This window comes from Nymphaea colorata, chromosome 12, assembly GCF_008831285.2.
Source record: "Nymphaea colorata isolate Beijing-Zhang1983 chromosome 12, ASM883128v2, whole genome shotgun sequence".
Classification (NCBI taxonomy): Eukaryota; Viridiplantae; Streptophyta; class Magnoliopsida; order Nymphaeales; family Nymphaeaceae; genus Nymphaea; species Nymphaea colorata.
Window position 1 is genome coordinate 16,668,964 of NC_045149.1, and position 16,934 is coordinate 16,685,897.

Genomic DNA, 16,934 nt, shown 5'->3' on the forward strand with positions numbered 1-16,934 from the left:
AACCAAACGGTGCTCTGGGCTCTCGTCTGAAGACAGCGCCTCACATCCATGGCTTGTTGGCACCACTGAATCCCGGTCGCCGGCCGGTGCCCGGCTACGTCTCCCGAATAAGTTTCTGTCCTCGTCTCGCCTGGGTGCGACCCCCATTCTTGATGATGCATTCACGGGTTGTCGATTTGCTGTTGATGGCCATGGTATGCACAAGGCGGCGCAGGCGGCGTCTGTGGCGGTGGTGGATGAGCCAGAACCGGTTAAGGGAAGAGGTCCAGGGTGCTGAGAAGGTTCGGACGTCCACGTCCGTATCCAGTCGAACACCAGCCAGAGAACTAGAATCAGGAAGAGGAAGACGGCGATGCAGATGAGTAGGATGACTACTCTGACAAAAGCAGGGGGGAAGCCTTTGGTCGGAGTACGACTATGGGTGGTGGATTTCGACGGAATTTTGACCGCCACGGTGCGCTTAGAGGAGTAGACATGGCGGTCGTTATGATGGCGGTATGGTTGGTAGTTGTTCTTGGCGGCGCCGATAAGGAAAGAGAAGAAGGTGACGATAAGAACGCAAAGGAAGAAGATGGTGGCAATCTTGAGGCCATTACGGCCGGAGGGAACTGTGAAGAAGCGCCGGGCTCTGCTGGCCAACGAACGGTTGTCTGTGGGTGCCGGTTCCAACTTCAACATGGCTTCTTTCTTTTCTTGCTTCATGATTTCATGCAAGAAAGAGGGCGGGAAAGGAGAGACAGAGAGTGACGGCAGATCAAAAGCAGAAGGAGGCAGCCGGTAAGGATTAAAAGCCACCAAGAAAGCTCGACTTCAGAATCTATAGATTTGAGCTAAGCGTATTCACAATCTCTACGTTCTTTTCAAAGGGGTCGTAATTAATTTATTTTTCTAGAAAAATATAATGATCTTTTGTGCACAGTGGGTACGCGGGATCAAGAATCGTCAATACGTTACTGCGAAGTCAATCCAGGACCATGTCATCGAATTTACTAAAGAAAATATGATTTAGATAGTAATCGGATTCAGATTCGATATGGAGTTTAGTGGTTGAAATCTGGAGTCGATTTTGAAATGGGAGCAGATTATATGGAAACGCGGTTTCTTAAGCCTGCTCGATCGGAGAATTTTCAAGTTCACATCTGAATTCCGACTCCAAGGATTACTTGAGGTTCGATGAGGACATGCACTGGATCCAAACCGTTTAAGCACTGCCTATGTCAATAATACTTGTAGGACAAACATCCATCATGTTGCGAGCATACGACTTTCATAGACATTACAGTTGTTTTTCTGCAATTCGATAGAGAGGAACGAGCTGGTCAATTTCTATGCATGTGACTTGATCAACGCGACGCGAGACTCATTCATTGAAAGCTTCACATGCACTCTTCTCTATTACCTAGCAAACTGTCTTGTCTAAAAGCCTGAGCATCATAGGCCTTGCTCTACCCGTCCGGCCCTCGCTCGACACCCGTAACATAGGTTCAAACTCAGTTCGACCATTTAAACCCGAGTCGGCCCAAGCTTTTCATGCCCAACCGGGTTGGTTCGATAAACTATCGAGCCGGCCCAGCGCTTTTTTTTTTTTTTTTTTTTTTTTTTTTTTTTTTTTTTTGGTTCCAGTATCAGATACCTACAAACGGCCCAGCTTTATGTCATGCATTGGTGTTACCGGATAAGAAGTCGGACCCTCACCAACCGGGCACCCGAAACATAGGTTTGGGCCCACCCAATCATTCAAACTCGAGCCCGGCCAAGGCTCGGCCGATTAAATTAAAAAATATATTTTTATATATATATATATATATAAAATAATATATAAATATAATTAATCGTAATAAAATATTATCTTTATATATATATATATATATATATATATAATAAATATTAAAAAATATCAAGCCCACTGGGCTTATGGGGTCCAACCAAGCTCAGTCTGAACAAATTTTAAAAAATAAAATATAAATGTATTAATAATAAAAGTTAATAAAATAAATATTTAAAGAAATATCGAGTCCTGCCCAGTGCCCTCGATACCCATTGTACCAGGTACCTACTGGTGACGGCGGACGGCCCAGCCCGATGCCCAGCATTAGTGTTGTTTGGATCGGCTTCTGAATCAAATAGGATGTCATATAGTTGTTGTCTTCCAATCGAAATCAATAACATTTCTTCTTCGTGTAAAAAAAAAAAAGCTGGTTGTATGAACACCTTCGAGCACCATGCCTCTCTTATAAGGGAAAAAAACATATATGAAATCTCCAAAAATGTCATTGATGTACATGTATGTGTGCATTAGTATGATGTAAGAGTTTGTTTGATAAGCGTTCTAAAGTGTGCCGCATGTTCTGCGGCTTATGCATGTAGACAAATGCTCAATCCCTCATATACCCTCGTGTTAATGGTATTTTGGCTATTTGTCGAAAAAAAAACCCTATATTCTAGGCATTTTGTTAAAACTTATTTCTTTTGGATTTCCTTTTTTACCCTTATAGGAGGCAAGGACTTTCTGGTCATTTGCACCTCAAACATTCCCTTAAACATATAACCGCTTTCCGGACGCTAAGAACAGAATGTCTCTTTGCCGACCCCATGTGACAATGAACAAGTGGAATTTTTTTTCGTGTCACCAAACGCCCTCTTCCTCTCTTATTGCTCCATTGAAAAGCAACACTACGAAAAGTTTGACAAGAAAGAGACTTGATAAAGCTTCTCAAACATCCCGAGTAACTGACAAGTGGAACAGTTGACACGCAAACAGGGAACATTGGGCCAACCTTGCCGAAAAAGTTTGGTTGACTGACTCGCCGGAATGGCCCGAACCAGCTCGAATTGTTGGAAAACCTGGCCACGAGTTAAGGTTGGCTCAGTTAGTTCCTGATTCGGCCTAATACCTCGGATTCAAGATATTTTTAAGCTTAACCAAATCGACGAGTCGATTAAAGGACACAATAAACGTGTTTGCTCATCGTTTGCTCAAATGGTTACGAACCACCGAGCCCGAACGGAACATTGGGTCCTGTTAACACTAACAGGACCTTTTGTTTGTCCGTATTAACGGCCCTTTAAGAAGCTATATCATGTCACGACGACTTACTTCAGATGTGGGGACAGTGAATGTTTATAAAGCATTTTTGAACGAGTCAAGAGAGTCCTTGGGGGCCCCAATAGACCCATTCAAACGCGGCCATTAATGGAAGGGCCAGTACCAGGCCGAGCCTATAAGAACAGTGGCCGATCTTCTCCCGCCGGCATCCAAGCCGTTCTCTCTCCCTTCCTCTAAGCTGTCGCCTCCGAAGCTCTTGAGTGGTGCTTCAATCTTGCTCACAATGGAGTCGACTTGTCGTCGCGTCATCCCACTAAGAGGCGGCGTCCTCAAGCAGACCCTGAAGTTGATGTGTGACCTCCTCTGCTGCTGCTGCTGCTTCGGCTGCTCCAGCTGCTCCTCCGCCGCGGATCAGTGCTCTCAGCCTCTCGCTCCCGACCAGCCTGCTCGTCTAAAGTCTGATGAGGTTAGACCCTCTCTCTCTCTCTCTCTCTCAATTGTCAATTGAGTTGCTTGGGTGGTGTCGAGTTCCGGCCCTGAGTCGATTGTTGTTCAACTACACGACTTGATCCGGCGTCGATCAGAACGCCCGAGGTCATCGCACTCAAAGGCCAAGAACCTGCCTTTGATTGATGCTGGGGACATGGTTCCACTTTGGAATACGAACTCCCACTGTGAAATAATTGGCGCTGTTGAACTTGTTTTCAATCTTTGTTTCCCTTGTGAACGCTGTTCTCCTCACCTGTTTGTTTTCCTCGTTCTTCCTCAGGTTCGGTCTCAAACTTTTTGATCATCCCACTGAGACCCGGCTAGAGACAAGAGGGTTTGTCATTTCAGGGAATGTTGACGCGGTGTCGGTTCTGCAAATAATCCAAACAGATCTAGTCGTTCAGCAAAGCGAGAAGGTCTTGAAGGAATTCAAAGTAAAGCAATTTTGTGTCTATTTTGATTGGCAGTAACCTTTTGTGATTTTATATGTTTTATTTGGAGGTCAACATCTGCTCTTCCTGTCATCTGTTGTTCTATTGTTGTTGAGGAAATGAATAGAAAATCTCGACGATGTCCATTTAATATCTCTCTGACTGACTGACAGACAGTATAATGATTATTAAAATCAGCAGACTAGATTCTTTTTTCAATATTCCGTTAGTCGATTATAGCCATAACTTTTTTTTGCTAAAAAACATAACCAAAGATGCATTAGCGATACTCATATGGTTTTTAACGACAGAATACATTTTTTACTGCGATTTTTAGTATAAATCGTCTTATTATTGATTGAAGCAAAAAAAAAAAAAAACTATGCGACCATGAAATTAATTAATCCACTCGAAAGAATGTCGATCCTATCTAAACAATGAACCCACAACAATTAATTGAATCATATCCTCACCGTCATTATTGAGCTCTGACCTCGCAACGCCGGCGACGGCGAGCCAAATGCTCTGGGCTCTTATAGCGCCTCAGACACATGACTTATTGGCACCATTCAATCTCTGTCGCCGACCGGTGTCCCGCTACTCGTCTCGAAAAAGTTTCTCTCCTCGTCTCGCCTTGGTGCGACCATTCTTGATGATTCCTGATGGTGGCTCACGGGACGTATCTCGTCCTCTCTCAACCGGCTCCGGTGTCGGCTTCAGCTTGATGAGCATGGTACGCGCCAGGCGGCGGAGAAGGCGTCCGTGGCGGTGGTGGATGAGCGCAGATCGGTTAAGGGAAGAGGCTCACGGTGCTGAGAAGTTTCGGAGGTCCACGTCCGTATCCAGTGGAACAGCCGGCAGAGCGCTAGAATTAGGAAGGTAAAGTCGGCGATGCAGATGACTAGATGAGTATGAGGACGACTCTGACGTAGAGGGCGTTGAGTTCCACTTGGGCCCTTGTTCCCTTCAGGTTCCAGCTGCACAGGGTGGAAGCTGCTGGTCGGAGTACGACCATCGGTGGTGGAGATCGTCGGAATCCTGACCGCCAGTTTGCGCCTAGAGAGGTAGATATCGGGTATGGTTGTTGGTTGTTCTTGGTGACGCTGATAAAGAAGGTGACGATAAGAACGCAAAGGATGAAGATTGTGGCAATCTTGAGGCCTCTACGGCCGCAGGAACGGTGAAGAAGCGCCGTATTCTGGTGGCCAACGAACGGTTGCCTGTGCGCGCATGCTCCAACTTCAACAATATGGCTTCTTTCTTTTCTTGCTTTTTGTTTTTCAAGCAAGAAAGGCGGCAAGGGACGGAGAGTAACGGAAGACCAAGAGCAGAAGGAGACGGCCGGTGACGATTAAAAGCAACCAAGAAAGCTCGACTTCAGAATCTATAGACTTGAGCTAATCCTATTCACAATCTCTATGTTCTTTTCAGAGGATTTCTAAAAAAAAGACATTGATTTTTGTTCACTGTGAAGGCGTGGTCTAGAATCGTCAATGCGTTACTGCGAAGTCAATCCAGGACCATTTAATCGAATTTACCAAAGAAAACTGGATTAGATAGTGATCGGCTTCAATTTCGATGTAGAATTTAGTGGTTGAATCTTGAGCTGATTTTAAAATCGGACCAGATTATCTATGAACGCGGTATCTTACGCCTGTCCGATCGGAAAAACGGGTGCAGTCATAGAAGTTTCAAGTTCACGTCTGAATTCCGATTCCAACGATTATTTGAGGTTCGATTAGGCCATGCCTGGTAGGCACTCGATCCGAACAGGTCCAGACCGTTTACCCCACGCAAACGCTGCCTATATCAATACTTAACGACAAACATTGACCACATACAACTTTCATAAATATTATGAAATTGAGGGTAAACGCAGAGTCGTTTTTTGTTTAAGTGGGAGATTGTAAAGATCATTTGGTGAACCAATATATGTCAATGAGGAATTTCAAACATTATGGCTATCTTAATGTAAATATCTGATTAAGTGATTGCGTCTTGGGATATCATGTCATGTTATATGATATAAAGTATTTTTATAATATATAGATACTGTATGCAATTGTGGATTCTTTGATGGGTTGAATCCATAATTGCTCATAATATAAAAAGATAGTGATCCTTTACATCGTGTAGTGAGTGAAAAACATCGTTTTCTATCGTTGTCTCTTTTCCATCTCAAAAAAGCACACGTGCCACACACACACAAACCCTGAAAGATCCTATTGTGATATTTTATATATATATATATATATATATATATATATATATATATATATATATATATATATATATATATAAAGAGAGAGAGAGGAAAACGACCTGGTCAATTTCTATGCTCCACATAAAAGCTGTGACTTGATCGACACCGGAGGTCAAACCCCGAAACTGGACCCATTTATTAAACGCGTCACATGCACTCGAGCCAAACGTTTGGGACAGTATTGTGTAGATGGGCTTCCAAATCAAATGCCTTTAGAGCCAAATTGAAATTCACATAACTTTATAGCAAAAAAAAAAAGTTAGATGTATGCACCACCCTGGTACACCATGTTCATGTGTATTGATGTACAAAATAACCATAATACCCTTAGTATGCCAAAGGAAAACCCCTCCTATAAGGAAAAGAAAAGACAAGTGAAAAAGATAGAATCCTCGAAATGCCTTTGGTGTACTAAGGTGGTGCTTAGGCATGTAGGCAAATATTCTCTAAAGGGTATTTTAGGTATTTGTGAAAAAATCTATGTTCTAGGCATTTTATAAAAACTTATTTTGTTCTAATTTCATTTTTTGCCTTTATAAGAAAGGAGCTTTTTTGTTGTTACCAGTCAAGGACTTTTTGGTCATTTTGCATCTCAAACATGAACCGGCCCTGAGACATATAACCTGCGTTCCCAATGCTAAGGACAGAACGTCTGCGTGGTGTTTGCTGAACCCTTGTGACGAGGGACAAGTGGGAGCCTACATTAAAGAACTCATTATATGACAATGTTCATGTTATCAAAAGCTCTTTTAATGATCCATTGATCATGCATTAGAAAGCAACTCTTAGGAAAAGTAGTTTGAATGTAGAGAATTACAAGAATGAGACTCGATAAAGCAGGACGTCACGCAAACAGGGAATGGTGGACCAACCAAGCCCAAAAAGGATGGGAGGAACGCATTTTGCTTATTGTTTTCTCAAATACCCAAACGGTGCAGTGAGTCATGCTAATAGAACGTTTTGTTTATTCTTATATAATTCTTATTATCAGACGTAAAGCCAAGGCAGAGCCCGCTTGAGTCTTAACCCTACCTCAAAGAAAATAAAAGTTTTAAAAATTTCACTTTATTTATACAAAAATTTAAAAAAATGATATTTCAATCCTAATTAAAATTTAAAAACTATAATTCGGGCCTGCTTTATAACAAATTTCTAGCTTCATATCTGTCACATCATATAACATTGGATGTTGATAGAGCAGTTTTGAACGAGTCAAGAAAGTCTTTGGACGAGTCAAGAAAGTCTTTGGGGGCCCAATAGACCCATTCAAACGAGGCCACCAATGGAAGGGCCACCACCAGGCAGAGATTATAAGAACAGGGGCCGATCTCCTCCCGCCGGCAACCAAGCCTTCTCTCTCCCTCTCTCTCAGCTGTCGCCTCCGAATCTCTTGGGTGGTGCTTCAAGCTTACTCACAATGAAGTGCAGCGGTCGTGGCCTCATCCCTCAACGAGGTCTTGTCCTCAGGCGGTCCCTGAACAAGATGCTTCGCTTCCTCTGCTGCGGATCAGCCCTCCTCGCACTCCTACCAGCCTCTGCGTGTAAATCCTTCTGAATAGGTTAGAACCTCTCCCCCCTCTCTCTCTCTTTCAATTGTCTATTGAGTTGCTTGGGTGGTTTCGAGTTTCGGCCCTGAGTCGACTGTTGTTCAATTGCATTACTTGGTCGTGCGTGGATCGGACAGAACGTCTGAGTTTATGGCACTTCTCTCAAAGGGCAAGAACCGGCATTTCATTGATGCTGGGGACATGGTTCCAATTTGGAATACAAATTCCCATTGTGAAATAATCGTCTCTGTTGTTCTCAATCTTTGTTTTCCTGGTGAACATTGTTCTCACCCGTTTGTTTTCCTTTTCTTCCTCAGGTTTCATCTCCAACCTTTTGATCTTGATCATCCCGCTGAGACCCAAAGAGGGTTTGTCATTTCTGGGAATATTGACGCGGTGTTGATTCTGCAAGTCATCCAAACAGATCTAGTTGCTTAGTAAAACGAGAAGCTCTTGAAGGAATTCAGTGTCAAGCAATTTTGTGTCTATTCTGATTTGCAGTTTAGTATCAGAACAGTCAACTGTAGGTTGCCTTTTTCTAAGTTTTTGTGATTTTATTCGTTCCATGTGGAGAAAATGAACAGCTATATCGATGTTTCAGTTAATATCTCTCCGACAGTAGAATGAAAAAATTCCCTGGCCCATCATCCTCCTTCTTCATGATGAGATGATTGATTGCTTCAAGCAAGCTTAAAAAATTCCATTGATGATAGTCTGTTGCTTGTTACTGTTTCTAACGATAAAATATACTTTTTGCTACGTTTTTTAATCGAAAAAACAGCAATCTAGCTACGACCAGTTGATGCAAAATAAAAAAAAAAATCCGACCATAAAAATTAATGAGTATAAAGAGGATCGACCATACGTATAAACAATGAATTCAATCTATCTCCTCACCGTCATTATTGAGCTCCGACCAATTCTATGGTCGACTTCTACTTGTATTTATTTGAATATATTCAACACTTTGGTAGATACATAAAACAAATCTTATACGCCGAAAACTTTGAATGCGCCCTGCAAGAGCCGAGCTCCACTAGTCTACAACGGGATTTCTCATGGGGGGTGGTGGGTCTCCACCAGCTCCTATGACGTCTAATCTGGGCTACTCATAATACCGGATCTGGATCCAGTTACGTATTATAAATACATAATTAGTATTGAAGTACGATAGGATCTCAGTCGGTACGGATCTGATATATGATATCGGATGGAAAAATTGATCCACTTCTATTGTCAGGGTTCGGTAATAAGCTTGGTCTCTTGGGCACCAGGCTAGGTTGCCCAGCGGGTACCCTGTACTCAGGTCTGAAAAAAAATGGCACAAAACCGGCTGGTTAATTTATCATGCCTAGGTGGGCTCAATGAAAAAAATTTAATATTTATTTTATTAATTTTATATATAATTATTTTATTATGATTAATTATATTTATATATTATTTTATATTAAAAAATATATTTTTTAATTTAATCTAGTTGAGTTCAAGTTGGAGGTTTAATTGTTGTGCAGGACCAGCCTAGGCTTATCCGGCATCCGACGCGTGGATCTGGGCACTGGGCACCACCACTATCACCCCATTTTTCTCCAGTCTGCTCCGTCCGCCCGAAGCGGAACTCTTCTATGCTTGAAGCGCGCTTCTCAAACTGGAAATCGTTTCTTTCTTTCAAAGAGGGAGAGACATGGAAAAGCTCGCTCCCACTTTACAGTTACCTCGTTATTTAAAATGAGAAATTTCCTTTTCTCTTTTAATCTTATCATTTGGTCTTCTCATTTGCTTCTTGTTTTCATTGGGTGAGCTGATGGGTCGTTTCTTAAGGTATAAGATACGTTAAGGTGTACAAAAAATTGATGTCTCAAAAATATATATGTTTTCTAGATGCATTTATACTTGTATTTTGATTGGCATTGCATAATATTGTTTAACAAAGCTAGAAACACACACTGCACGCACGCACACACACACATATCAGACGAAGAATATTATACTTGAAATGAGACCAAAATGATTTGTTTAGGCTATCATAACTTTGTAATAATAGGATTATGAGAGGAAGCCTCAAGATGGCCAGTTTCTGTACCATCCAGCCCAAGCAGAAACCAGCCCACTTATGCCCAACGTCACTGCATGGTTACATAAAGGATTGGGCTCTATATCAGCCAACGCTATGACTAAATCAGCAAGATTGGCTGCCACAGCCATCAACCTCATTATCCTATCACCCCATATCTTCCTCAGTTTCTCCTTCACCTCCTTGTCCGCCGGTGCCGGATCGGCGCCGGACGTGTGTGCCTGGAGGAGCTTCTTTTGCGCAATTAGGCCATTTCTGATCATGATGAAGTCCGAGATGATGAAGAAGACGTATCCTACTGACTCCCCAAATGCCGATATGAAGCTCATCCTCCTGGCAATACCAGGGTCCAGAACGCCTACTCTGGCCAGCCATAGCAGATGATCAAAGAAGAAGTAGACCATCTCACCGGCGTTGGCGAAGACAGCAAGCAACCGGAAACTGTGGGTAGCGCCGGGATTTCGTCGGAGAGCATTGAAGCCGGTGAGGAAGCGGCCAGTTCGGAATGCCTTGCGGCTGAGCCCGGAGGCAAGCTCCCATTGCTTGGCTCTCTGGGCTATGTTTGGGTGGACGGCTTCTGCGTGCCAGTGGACAAGCTTGGAGACATACTGGAAGGTCTTGACCAGCTTGTCTATGCCATCTCGCTTCGCCAAGAAGACGACCAGCTTGTCTACTGTGTCATCCATGGAGGCGGAATGTGGAGTTCCTGAACTGAGAGGCGTGTATGTGAACTTAGAATGTAGATGGATAGAGAAAGCGAATTCTTGTAACTCATGGCTACCAAGCATTTTTTATTGGATTGCATTGTTCCTTTATCCTAAAGGGACCCTCCATTTTGTTTTGATCTACAATAAGAGACAAAAACTGGCCATGACCTACAGTCTCAACACACTATTGGGCTTATGATCAATCTGCCCTCGTTACTCCAACATTGTGGCATTGGAAGAATATTTTGACTTAAAAGGGCACTAGTTACCAGTCCAAGTTTGATGTGGGCGTTTAATGTAATTTTTTAAGTTACAAGACTGTAATTTTAAATTGAAAAGGTGAAGACAAAAGACCAAAATGCCCTTGAGATGTGAAAAAATGACAAAAAAAAGGACCCTCTATAAGGACAAATTGGAAAAAGATCCCTAAAAGTAAAAAATAAAAAATCCTTAAAGAAATAAGGAATAACCTACCAAATAAAAAGTGCCTATCGAGTGTTGAAACTAGTGGTCGAGGTCACGTGTAGACCAAACACTAGAAAATAAGAGGCTAGTATGGGCAAAGCTCAGCTTCAACTAACGCATGTTTCAGAGATTTAGAGCTACGCGACTTGTCCTATCATCATGAATGAATATGCAAAGCCAAAACTATGAAAGCAAATAAATAAACGCGCATTGGCTGCAATTTGCAGTACTTTGAATTGGGTTCCAAGGCGGACACAGCATACAACATCAGCTCTTTATGTTGCTTTCTGTTTTTTCGTGGCGTGACTCGTGAAGTTGATCAACCTCAAACATGGTGAAACTGAGCTCGTTGATGCACTCTTTTTCAGCTCTACATTTTCCCATAATTAAAAAAGGGACCACCTCTTTTCCTTTAACTTGAACAACAAAAAATGTTAACTAAAAAGCTAATAATGTAATTTAGGTGCGCTTTTATTTTGTGGATATTGCATTCTTTTGCAACATTTTCAATATATTTCGTTTTGAAAAGCCAAAAGAAACAAGATTTTTATTTAACATATAATTAGTTGCGAATGATTATCATGGTTAGTATTCTCCCTTTGAGGATTCGCCATAGTCAAGCTTGTGGAGAGGATAGCGCTCATGAGAGTTGAAGTCTGGAGCAACACCGGGATCATCACATGGTACTCGAACAAGGTCAGGATCTGGGAAGTTCCGTCCGTCAAGTCGGCAAGACTAGACACATGAATCGGGCAAGAAATCCAAAGCGGACTGCATCCAGCGTCCCCTGGTTCAATGGGCAGCCAAACCAGGTTGCACCCAGTCGGATGCCATCGCGCGATCTCTCCATCTCAAGGTTCATCCTCGCAACTGTCACGGTTTCGCTCCCTTGTTCAAGGGCGGAAGAGATTGATAGTCAAGGTTGACCTCTAAACTCGAGAGACCTATACCGGCCCTGCCCAACTAGGCCAACCCGTTGGACGGTCAGGTGGGTGGTGCAATTTTTGCCGCTGCGTGTAACCTTCCGGTCCAAACACATGAAGCACTGTTGGCGGTCGTCCCGCCATAGTGAGTCGTAGAATCGCGTGCTTCCGTTCTGCGCGCGGCCAGAGCATCGACGGATTTTTGTTCATGAAGAAGGTGAGCCGTGGTTTGTTTTCTTTAATGGGTTTCACTATTTCAATGTTGAATCACAGGCCACCTTTGGTCAGGATCTCTTTATATCTGCTCCGAGTGGATTTCTTTGCCTTCTTTAAGTGTCTTGGTATTCAATTTCTGTTGCCCTGTGTTTGAGATTACGCCTTTCTTTTGTGAAATTCGGAAAACCCACTTGGATTTTCTGCCTCTTTCGTTCTATTAGATGATTCGACAAGTCTATTGGATGGTTTTGCTTCTGATCGTTAGTATTTGCTTCTGATCGTTCATATTTTCCTAATGGTTTGAAGAGGAGTCATGACAAGGAGGTAGATGCGGGTACAAGATTCAACCAGCGTCACTATTTGATAGTTCCTAGCGCGTCGTGTTTCAACATAGAGATTTCTTGGTCCTGAGTGGATCAGCTGGAGTTGCTATCTGTTGGCAAAATTCATTGTTGATGTGTGTAATTTGCATGTATAGGTGCAAAATTCTGAGGGTTTAACTGGTTAACTTTGATGGAAGGTTGTACAGTACAGAGACTGGTTTTTTGTGTCATAAACATCAGATGTTTGGTTTCTCATTGTGTAAATTTCAATAAAAATATATGATGCTTTGTTTTATTCTTGGTGATGGTTTTGCTGTGGCCGAGGGTCAGAATTGATGATTTATATCTGAGTGATGTCGATTTGATTCTGAAGAGTTCGACTTGCTTATCCAACGTTACCTGGCACTTGATCTGTCTCTGAGGATTAATGATCCAACATTTAGTGGTATTTAGTTGATGAATTTGATGATCCACAGACAAGTGACATTTGGTTTGGTCCCATTCTTGAACAACTTAAAGAACTGAAAATGTTCAACTTATCTTTAAAAGTCCAAGTCATGTGGGTATACATATGTAATTTGGACAGTGCTGGGTAACAAAATTAGACATCTCAATGTTGTTCCAGATGCCAGTCTACATCGTTCGAGAGAGGGCAAATGTTTAGTTTTAATGCTAGAAAGGAAACAAGAAGGCGTTTTGTGTTGTCATTGAATATTGAGTTTATCCATGTAGGGATATCATAATAGAATGAAAGAGATTTGGTCAGCATCATCATTCTAGGAGCTGCATAGTGATTCATGAAACAATGAAAAGAAACTTTCTGTTGGGTATTTGACAAGCAGAAGCATGCAAGTTTTGACTTCATAATGAGTGAGGTGACATATATCTGAATTATGAATTTCTGTTCTCTTAGTGCAATCCATGCTAGTGGGAACATCTGTAATTGAATCTTAAGGGAGATCCAGAACCTTGGGAATAATTTTTGTTCAACCTGTTTTTGCTTTTTCACTTGCCGTTTTGGAGCCTTGCTGTGAAACAAATGATCAAAAGAAAGAGAGTAAAGAATTCCAGGTGTAAAAAGTTCTTTTAGCACCTGGATTCTCAACAATCCTGTTTGTGCTTTCAAGGTTGCATTGGCAAAAGAAGTAAGCAAATTAAGAGCTAGTTATATAAGCACTAGGGAAAAGTTCATTATAGTATGTTCAGTTGGTGGACTAGCTGCACAAGTTGCAATTATCTGTTCTCTGTTTGTCTGGTCAAACAATGTTCACGAATATCTGAACTGAATTTTTACCTACCAATTTACTTGAAGAAATGAAATATGAAACTAAAAACGAGATTGATGGACTAGATTAGGATAGATGGGTGAAAAAGGTTAAGCTGCTTGACCAATACATGGTCGGAGTTTGTAGTAAGGTGTGGAAGTAAGAATTGTTGCAAGAAATAGTTATTATGGCTATTCATGGTGCAAAACCTTCTTTTGCTTTATAACCAATAAGATAGAATTTGTTGATCTAAGTGCCACCTTTTCAAATGCTGAAACTCAAGGCTGAGGCCTTTATGGTCCATGTTTCAAATTGGTCCAGTTGCAGGAACTATGTAGGGAATTTCTACTCCTGATGCCTTTATGGTCCACATTTCAAATTGGTCCTGTTGCAGTAACCATGTAGAAAGGCTGCTACAGTGTCAGAGTGAATTAGACGGTTCTATTGTGTATAACTACATAGAACTTGGTATTCAGAGCTTGGTTGTTGTCCAGTTTTGCTTCCCAGAGTAGGCAAAGGTTATTTTCACTGGGCTGTGCATGGAATTTGGAAGTAGACAAAAGATTGGAAGTTATGGTTGGTTGCTGTTTCTCTTATCTTGTTTCAACAGACTGTCGGTATCTTAGACATAGTTAAGGTATATTTTAAGTTTCTTGCAAAATCAGGTTGTTCTATGAAGCATAATCAAATCAATGGGTGAAAACGCCAAAGCATAGCCTTTAAAAAAATTAATCCAGTCAACAAAATGGTAATAGGGTATGGCGAACCTTGTCTAGCTGTACATGTATCCATTTTTGTGATGTACATTATCTTGGACGTTTAAAGTGATTATCTAGTGAAGCATGAGTTTTTCTTTGTTCAACATCTACTTGGACGTTTAAAGTGGTTATCTAGTCAAGCATCAGTTAACATCTACTTGGACGTTGTTAAAAGGTAAAATAAAGTAACCACATGATGGCTAGTCAAGCATCAGTTAACATCTACTTGGACGTTGTTAAAAGGTAAAATAAAGTAACCACATGATGCACTAGCGGATGCTCATGAATGACTTACCATCTTAATGCCCTGTCTCCAACAGGGAATAACCAATTCTCAGAGACAGAATTACAGGTTCATTCCTAGGTCACCTCCTTGAGTCCTAAGGCTTGGAATCTCTCGATATGGTTATTAAGTCTTGCTTTATAAGTGACTTGAACACTGGGCTGTGATAAGATGAGAATACTTGAAATGAAGAGCTTGAAAGCAAAGTTTAACAGTGTCTTCGTGCCTGCAAAACTGAATAGATAGGTATGGGAACTCCTTATTTCTCTCACAATTGATGCCAGGTCGTTGTAATTCCTTATCTTGGCAACTTTGGAAAAAGTAACACACTGAATATCTCCCAGTTAACACCCATCTTGTTGTATTTCATTAGCTCAGCACATTATGGGTTTTCAGTCACCTGAAACTCATGAGTTGTATTTGGACATTATTTGTCCTACAAGTTGGCACTTTTCTCTGTTCTGCTTTGACTTCATTTTGGAATTGATTTCATTGTTTTCATCTCTTCATATTTCTTTTTATCTTTTGATTGATGGTACCTGTCCCAGTTATGAAGCCTGAATATTGAATAGTATCTGTCTAACTTTCCTTCTTATATTCTTCCTTTTCTTCAGTTAACAATTGGTCTTTCCATTGTCTTGCAGAGCCGTTCTTGAGTGATGAATACCACAACTTTCTTAAAAATGGAGAAGGCTATCTTTCTATGGAGGCCTCCACACCTTATGACAAATGTTGCTTCCCAGCAACAGTTATCAAACTATAGATTTGGAGTTCTGAAGCCATCTCTTAATTTCATGCCCTCAGGTCTTGTCATCAAACGTTCTGCTCTCCTTTGTTCACGATTGTCTGCATGGGAGCCCTCACCACTTCCATACTCTGATAGAAGTGACGTTGACAGCACCATAAAGGAGAGCAACATCTTTGAATCCCTGGATGTCCAAGAAGCAAGCACAACAAGCATCTCTGAGGGTGAAAACAGCACCACCAGCCAAGAAAAATCTTTACAACCTCTGAGGTGGCCTATGTGGCTTTTGGGACCTTCAGTTTTGCTTGTGACTGGCATGGTTCCAACCCTGTGGTTGCCCTTGTCTTCTGTATTCCTTGGCTGCAACATCTCAAGTCTCCTCTCCTTAGTCGGATTAGACTGCATTTTTAACATTGGTGCCACCTTATTTCTGCTCATGGCAGATGCTTGTGCTAGATCAAACTTGAAGAGTGCTGGATCAAATTTGAAGAGAGAACCACATACACCTACCGATCTAATCCCTTGGAATTACAGGTTCTGCAACGCAAGTGCAGGATTGGCTGGCTTTATCATTCCTTTGATGATACTCTTGGCGTCCCACAGAAGCATTCTGCATCCGCCATTGCAGTCCCTTTCTTTTGCTGTTCTTTTTGGTCCGTATCTTCTGCTCTTGTTCATGCAGATGTTGACAGAGATGCTGACATGGCACTGGCGATCACCTGTGTGGTTGATTGCTCCAATCGTCTATGAGGCCTACAGAGTTTTGCAGCTAATGAGAGGCTTGAGATTGGCAGGCGAGGTGGCCGCACCACCATGGGTGGTGCACAGCATTAGAGGATTGGTTTCATGGTGGATTCTGATCCTAGGGATTCAGCTTATGAGAGTTTCGTGGTTTGCAGGATTCCATGCTCGTGCTGATCCTAGTGTGGATCAATGAGTCGACGCTGCCTGACGGGCTTATCTTCCTTCCAAGTGATTTTTCGTGTTTGCAATGCTGTGGAAAGCATTACCTGTCGTGTGTGGGCTGTCTATAATACCGGTAGATTCTGCCATGATATTTATTCATCAAACTGCAGTGTGCACTGGATTGTATCACTCTGTCGTGTACAACTTGGATGTAATAAGGTGTAAGTGAAAAAGCCTAACAGGGGGGGTAAATTATCCTTTACAAGAAATTATTAATTGATCTTTGCTCTTTCCTTAAATCTGAGGTGACCATATCTCTCTCTCTCTCTCTCTCTCTCTCTCTCTATATATATATATATATATATATATATATATATATATATATATATATATATAGAGAGAGAGAGAGAGAGAGAGAGAGAGAGAGATAATGGAATGCGTGACTAAACTTGTGCTCATTATGATCATATAATTGTTTGGAAGTACTTTTTCAAAA

General features: G+C 41.7%; 2 protein-coding genes and 2 long non-coding RNA genes across 4 annotated transcripts; 3 read left to right on the forward strand and 1 right to left on the reverse strand.

Moving 5' to 3' along the window:
• The first annotated feature begins 3,194 nt into the window (after positions 1-3,194).
• Positions 3,195-4,119, forward strand: LOC126410635 (uncharacterized). The gene is made up of 2 exons (XR_007575051.1): positions 3,195-3,512; positions 3,816-4,119. It is a non-coding gene; the product is annotated as an uncharacterized LOC126410635 (long non-coding RNA).
• Positions 4,120-7,580: 3,461 nt separating this feature from the next.
• Positions 7,581-8,483, forward strand: LOC126410636 (uncharacterized). Its single transcript, XR_007575052.1, has 2 exons — positions 7,581-7,788; positions 8,094-8,483. It is a non-coding gene; the product is annotated as an uncharacterized LOC126410636 (long non-coding RNA).
• Positions 8,484-9,770: 1,287 nt separating this feature from the next.
• Positions 9,771-10,618, reverse strand: LOC116266094 (peroxisomal membrane protein 11-4). The gene has a single exon (XM_031647187.2). The coding sequence runs from the start codon at positions 10,531-10,533 to the stop codon at positions 9,835-9,837; it is 699 nt and encodes a 232-aa protein (XP_031503047.1). The 5' UTR covers positions 10,534-10,618; the 3' UTR covers positions 9,771-9,834.
• Positions 10,619-11,816: 1,198 nt separating this feature from the next.
• LOC116265194 (uncharacterized) lies at positions 11,817-16,737 on the forward strand. Its single transcript, XM_031645740.2, has 2 exons — positions 11,817-12,159; positions 15,432-16,737. Exon 2 carries the CDS (start codon positions 15,447-15,449, stop codon positions 16,467-16,469), a length of 1,023 nt encoding a protein of 340 aa, XP_031501600.1. The 5' UTR covers positions 11,817-12,159; positions 15,432-15,446; the 3' UTR covers positions 16,470-16,737.
• Positions 16,738-16,934: the final 197 nt, after the last annotated feature.